The sequence below is a fragment of the Alligator sinensis genome, unplaced genomic scaffold (assembly GCF_000455745.1).
Source record: "Alligator sinensis unplaced genomic scaffold, ASM45574v1 scaffold840_1, whole genome shotgun sequence".
In the NCBI taxonomy this organism is placed as follows: Eukaryota; Metazoa; Chordata; order Crocodylia; family Alligatoridae; genus Alligator; species Alligator sinensis.
Window position 1 is genome coordinate 624,618 of NW_005842643.1, and position 7,098 is coordinate 631,715.

General features: G+C 45.3%; 1 protein-coding gene across 2 annotated transcripts in view; it reads right to left on the reverse strand.

Moving 5' to 3' along the window:
- Positions 1-7,098, reverse strand: part of MX1 (MX dynamin like GTPase 1) — a 42,194-nt gene that overhangs the window by 24,816 nt on the left and 10,280 nt on the right. The window contains exons 3-4 of one of the 2 annotated variants that reach the window (XM_006033588.2): positions 3,885-4,288; positions 1,079-1,271 (exon numbers count right to left, since the gene is read on the reverse strand). In XM_006033588.2, coding sequence (XP_006033650.1) covers positions 1,079-1,271; positions 3,885-4,238 — 547 coding nt within the window. In that variant the 5' untranslated portion in view covers positions 4,239-4,288. Of the gene's footprint in view, positions 1-1,078; positions 1,272-3,851; positions 4,289-7,098 lie in introns of both variants that reach the window. The other variant, XM_014524645.2, reaches the window with a different exon arrangement.

Sequence of the window (7,098 nt, forward strand, 5' to 3'; positions counted from 1 at the left end):
TACTGATGCAGACATTTTTGTGTTAGCAGTGAATAAGCAGATAGTATTATGTTATGCAGAGAGGGAAGACTGGTATCTGTATGAGCTACAAACACTCTCCTTTACCACAGAGAGCAACTTTATATGTTTCTCATCTGACTGAGAAGAAGTGACTTTAAGTGACAACCGGAGTGTGTGATCGCAAGTCAAACTAGTCATAAACTTTCTGATGGCAAAGCTTTTTTGGGGGATACCTTGAGTTATGAATCTAAAATTCACTTCCAGTTTTCCAAATCTCAGCTCTTTATCTGACAAAGGCCTGACTGCAACCTCTGCAAACTTGAGAGATTTCAGAGATGAAAAACCATAACCATAGGCAGAGGAAGAAAATATGATTGGGGGGGGGGGGGGGCTGAGCATGCACACACTCCAGCAGGTAAGTCTGTTGTGGGGAAGGGGTGGGGGGTCCAATCGAGGCTGCCATGGTGAGGGAAGGGAGTGGGGTAGAGACAGGGGCAGGGGGGAATGGAGCCCCGGGGCCAAGGCAGATTGTGGGATGCTCTGGGCCCAGGCACCTTGTCCAGGGGTGCGGGCTCACCCTGCTCCCTTGCCTGAGGCAGGCACAGGGGGCATGTGCCCCCTGATCTGTGTGTGGCACAGAGGCAGCTGCTGCTGCTGAGAATTGGGCTCTGCCCCATGCACAGATCGGGGGGGCATGTACCCCCTGTGCCTGCCCCAGGGGTGGCGGACACTGCCCCCACCCCGTGCTCCTGGATGAGCTGCCCAGACTTGGAGCATCCCACACCCTGCACCAGGGCCCTATTCACCCTCCCCCCCTGGGGCCTCGATCTACACCCCCATAGTCCTTCCCTCCCCTCCCCTGCGTCCCTTCCCATCCACACATTTATCTGCTGGATGTGGGATGGTCCAGACTGGGTTGAGTTCCCAGCTGCCTGCAAGTTCCGGCTGCTCGTCTATGTATGCACTCCTCCCCCTGCCACTGCAGCCGCCCAGAGCCCATGACTAGGCTACCTACATTTGTGGGGGCTAAGCCCCACCCAGCCTTCCACCACCTATGAGCATAAAAGTAAATACTTACCACTGCCTCTAGGAAGAGAGACACCAGACAGTGCTTCTAGGACTGAGCTTTTTCCAGAGCTCTGGTCTCCAATTACAGCAATTGCTGGCAAAGGGAGATCTTTTTCTACTCCGAGTGCTCTCAGAGAGTCAATGAGATCAATGCAGGGACGGACCTTCTCCTCATACTGGCTATACAAGCTGTTTGCTGCTTTCTGATAGAATAGCATGACATTTAATGAGAGCTCACTTCATAAGAGCATAGAGAAAGTTAAATGTTTCCACACAATAACTCATATTGGCATATAAATAAGTCAAATACATCAACAACAATCTATACTTCATAACATGCTTTAGCTTTGTAATGTTCAAGCTTTCGGAAATATGTTTTACATTATAAAACACAATAAATGCAGCAAATATTAGTTTACTTGCACCAGTGACTGAGGTACACATTATAAGTTGCAGAAAAGCAGGAACACCACACTTATCAATGCACTCTGTCCACTTACTTTGGTAAATGCACTTTTATTTTGCTTTTAATATTTATAAAGCTAATAACCTCCTAGTACATGTACTGCAATATATGTAGTGAAAATAATGCAGGTTTTAGTAATAAAAATTTGGGGAGACTCCCCACGGATGTTTCTGTACGAGTAATTTATGTAACACTGTTTCAGGTATTGTGTGCAAAGGGTAATAACAAATGAGGAATCAATTTTTAATAAACTAAAACTGGCTCCTTAGAAACTATTTAGCATTTCAACTACTGCTTAGGATTCCCAGCTATGTGCAGACAGTCTGACATCTTGTTGTCTTTTCCAAATTTTCTCTCCTTCATCCTGTAATCTTCCCTTCAGGATTCAAGCAGGCTCCTGCATTTAGGGCATCCAAGCCATTTTGATAAAACTAAATATTTGATGACTTATCTGGTGAGGTAGCTTCATATCTTAACCTAAAATATGGCATGAAGGTGGGAAATAAACTAAATGTTTAATCAATACCCTCAGTTAAAAACACTCCATCAGTAAATAAATATTGCTAGGGATCTAATCAAGTCACAATTTTGTGGATTTCAAGGAAACTATGAAATCAGGTGATCTCTGTGAAATCCATGGAAAAACCCCCCAAACTTACTAAACATTAAATGTAAGCTGTCCTCCCGGCCACATAGCCTGGCACTAACAGGACTGCCGACACGAAAGTGAGTAGGCAAGATGGCTGCCACCCCTGTCCCTTGCTGCGGATTGGCTGAGGGCTGCCTATCATGTGGCCCTGCCCCTCTCCACCAATCAGTGATCAGCGGTGAAGCTCTATGATGGACAACCCTCTCCAATCCCTCAGCAGTGTGGAGTGGGAGGACCCCCAGCCAGGATAAGCCTGTAAAAATGGCAGCCGACCCTGTGATCTGCCCACAAAATCAGCTGGCCACTGCCTCAAATTCAGTAGACCCCTTATTGTTGCAAACCTCAATGACAGTCTGTTTATCAAAGGCAGTACTTATCAATGAAAGACATATATTGAACCCTTTGATCATCTTAATTATAAATATTATAATCTAATAAGCAAATACTATTTAACTATGTACTTGTTCCCAAGAGTTTTATTAATTTTGCAGTAGACTTTTCCTATGTTTTGGTTTAAAAAAAAAAAAGGAAATATTCACAAAAGGTTTTTTTTATTTCTACCACTTTCTGTTGCAGTGATTCTTGGCCTTTTTAGACTCAAGCCCCTTGGAAAATATCTGCTTTTAGCTTTCACTCGTTTTTGGATTACCAAAAAAATAATTGAGCAATTCTATTGCAAAGTACTCAAAAACTATAGATTCCTATTTGAAATCTCTGCGTTTATCATGTGTAGGTGCTAGCATACCTAACGGTGCCATGGCACCCTGGTTGAGAATTGCTATTTTACTTAATACACTGAAACCTTATGTAAAAACTCAGTCATGAGATTTCTGTTTCACGTTTCCTAATGCGAATACTCAATGGCATAAATACTATAGGGCAAAGCTGCAGTCAGGCTGTGGTCCTCCTGCTTTTTCAGTTCCCATGTTTTACATCTACAAATGAAATATAGGCGCAGTCACTCCATTCCTGTGAATAGGAATGCTTATGCTTAGATTGATGCAGATACAGAGTACAAGAGAAGTCAACAGAATTTACTCACCCAGGACAAGCATTTAAAGATTTTGTGCTGATTTCCCTACTACAATCAGAACAGAAGAGAACTGATCTGTGCCTAAAAATACTTTCTTCAAAAATGATACTGGCTATGAGTAGTGTAACAATGGGGTGTGAGTGGGACAGTCTCATACTCTGGGGTGCTAGAATGGAGCCAGGGGGTGTCTCACCCTCTTGTCCTCAATCCCCGTTCTCCACCTGCCTTCCTTGCAGTGTCTTGAGTGCCAGCAGTGGGGAAGACAGAGCAGAGACAGTGGTACAGTAGTAGCAGTCAATGGTTTGCTGCTGCTGGGAGATGTCACCTCATGTTTTTGCTGCTGAAAACTGGCATTTAAATGTTCACTGACATGAGTGTTGGGGGCAAGAAAATAAAGTGACATCTCTCTTAGCAGTTGCTCCTATGCCACTGTCACTGCTCTGCCCTTCTTGCCATCAGATCTACTGCAAGGAAGGTACAGGATGGAGAGGGGGAGACAAGGGGCTGCCCTTGGTGCAGTACTGGCCTGTTATACCCCTGCTGGCTCCCAAAAATTTGACCTTAAACTATAGCCTCTGAAGACAAAGTTCAAAGACCATGTCAGTTCACCCTCAAGCACTAGGAATCTGACTTGCCTTGTTCTGTTCTTCATGGTAAGGATACATTACCTCCTGTTGCTTTTCCGCTTCTTGATGATTTTTATCAAGTTCCAGCTGCCACACTTTATCTGTAAGATACTGAATGTTTTCATCTCTCCCTGAGACTAGCGAGGTTGCTGACAGAGGCAGTGAGTTTGCTTGGTTTGCATGTGTAAAAGGCACAGTTGGCAGTGTTGAAACTGGCACTGGAACACCTTTATTTGGCTGTGTTGAAAATTCTGTAAATACCAGGTTTGGTGGGATGGGCCCAAAAGAGAATCCAGAGGATGGCTGCATAATTGGCTGGGAACGATTGGACACTCCCTGCTTTCTTCTTCTTTGCTTGTCAGTTGAACGTATACGGCAGCTGCAGGACTTTTGCATAAAATTTTCACAAAATAGTAATTGACAACAACAATTCTTCTGCGCTGCTCCTGAAATCATAAATAAATTTGACTGGATTCAGCTTGCAATAGTAACAACAATGGTGAAAGGCTCCCCACTCTTGTTATTTAATCAGGCCACTCCACATCTGGTAGAAACTGTCACGGATCTTTTCAGACCCATGGTCTGTACCAATTTACATTAATCGAGGTACTGGCCCTTTATTTTTGCTGCACTTGTTTGCCAAGTTGTTTAAACAACACGAAATAACAGCAATTGTGTTTTAAAGGGGATTTTGAAATATTTTCCTTTCCCCCCCAAATTTTCTACAGTGTGCCATTTTTTTTTAATAGAAAACTAGAAACCAAAGGCATATTTACACGTGTTTTGGGATGCAGCACTGGTTGCTTTAATGAGCTGCGCTAATTAAAAGCACCCGTGTGTCATGTGCATCAGCATCCCTGCATGTCCCCAGGCTGAAAAAATGGCAGCGGGGAGCTTTGAACTAAAGCTCATTGAATGTGTTTTATTTCAAAGCACCCCGCCACCGTTTTTTTCAGCACAGGGACCCATGGGGACACTGATACATGCGATGCGGAAGGGTGCTGGAGCACATCAATTTCTGTGATCCAGCAAACTCGATTAACTGAGTCTGCTCCAACACACTGGATTTCCAGCACATTGGAGCAGGCTCCCCACACAGCTATAGGAGTCCCAAAATTTTGTTTTCAAAAGGCATTTTCAGTAATCCCAAAACATTTTGGAGTAATTCAGCATGGTCTTCCCTTTCCTGCCTCTGGAAACGGGGCAAATGAAAGGCAGGGCAGGTGGGCACCTTAAAGCCAGCATCTATTGATGTGCAGGGATCCTGGCTTTCTCAAGATAAAAAAAAAAAAAAATCCCCAATTTTCAGATTTAAAAAGTAACCCAAAATCTGCATTTTTTCATGAAACACCACTATTTATATAAATCTCTCTCTCTCTCTCTCTCTCTCTCTATATATATATATATATATTAGTGGTGTTTCATTTTAACCATGGAAAAATGTGAATTTTGGGTTACTTTTTTAAATCTGAAAACTGGGGATTTGTTTTAATCAGAGAAAACTAGGATCTTTGCTAATGTGCCACCCTGCCCTGCCTTCTACCTGACTTCTGACTAACATGGCTAACTGCCTCCTTTACTACAGTGGAGAGGTGGAGTCATCATATTTACGGTCAAATCTCCCATAAACATACATTCATCACCCACTACCAACCAGGTCCTTCTTTTGCCCATGCAAAAGATATAACCTTCTTCCACATCTTATTATTTTTAGTGTTTGATCTTTCATGTCCCACTCTTCCCTCAGTTTGGTAGAAAAAGCATCATTATCATATCAGCATTAAGAGAAGCATTGTCTTTGAATAATATCTTGTATGAGAACCCGGGGAAGATGAGCTTAGATGGTACAGTGAGGAAAGTCATGACTTTGAAACATGGTAATGAAAGGGCTATTTCTTAACACGACATTCGCTTGCATGCAACACGTTCCCCCAAACAGGACATGCATCTTGATTTTGGAAGGCAGCATGTAGGACACAAAAGGTTTCGAGTCATGGACTAGATCTGGCTTTTTCATGGAGAGGCAAAATGATTGTCACTTCTCTTTCAAGCAACAAGCAGCATGGGCAGAGTCTACCCTTTGACATACTGATAGCAGTTTTTTAGCTGCTCAGCAAAAAGCTACTTTAATTCAGTAGGGGATGTGAAAGAGTTAACACTGAACTCCACCACTGCTGCTTGCTAACCCAGAGAAGGGGCCAACAGCTGCAGCACAGCCTCTCCATGCTAGTGAAGGAAATCAGCTAAGCATTCATAGATTTCAGACTTTAGGGCAGGAAGGGACCTTGAGATAACTGGGTCCAGCCCCCCTGCCCAAGGGGCAGGAAGTCAGTTGGGGTCAGATCATGCCAGCAAGATAAGCATCCAAGCATTTCTTAAAGGTACCCAGAATAGGTGCTTGCACCACACATTACATAGTACCCACTGATTTCAGTGCCTGTAAATAATGTTGTGCATCAACACCTCTTTTCACGACCCTCAATAGAAGCCTTGCCACTGTTCTCTACCTATCTTTCTAAGAAAAGTAGCACTGGGTACAAAATAAGAGCTTTATGGAGAGGCCTAATGTTTATCCACTTCAGAATGGGAGGGGAAGCTGCTGCTGCTCAGGCGTGGATATTCATGGTTATGATGTAACCCGGGGTAGACAACGTCTTTTGGCTGGAGTGCAGAAACCCTCCACAATACCTACCTTGGAAGGTGCCGGAGTGCTGGCATGCCAGAAAAACAAAATGAGGGCAGGGGGTACATGGCAGGATGCCCTGCTTGTGCCCCTTACCTCCCACCCAAAGCCCTTGCTCCCCACCCTGGGCTCTGTGACTATCAGCAGCTACCCAGAACCTGGGCCAGCTGCAAACATCTGCCTCTCCGCCCCAGCCCTGGGCTCTGGGGAGACAGTACATACCACCAATGCTCCCCACTGTGCTGCCCTCACTGCTTCTGCAGAGCAGCATTGACACCCGGCACAGCAGGGGGCGCAGAAAGCTGCCTGCTCCCAGCTGCCGTCACACTTCCCCTGTGTGCATGGGAGCAGCGTGGGCAGCAGTGCAGGGTTGTGCCCCTCGCTGCTGCCCCTGCCTGCAGGGGAAGCGTGGCAGAACAGCGGGAAGCTCAGAGCAGGCAGCTTTTTGCGCCCCCCGCTGTGCCCTGCCTCACCAGGTTCCAATGCTGCTCTACAGAAGCAGTGAGGGCAGCACAGCGGGGAGCACTGTCAGGGCCCAGGGGCAGCAGCTGTTTGCAGCCTCCCGGCTGCCGG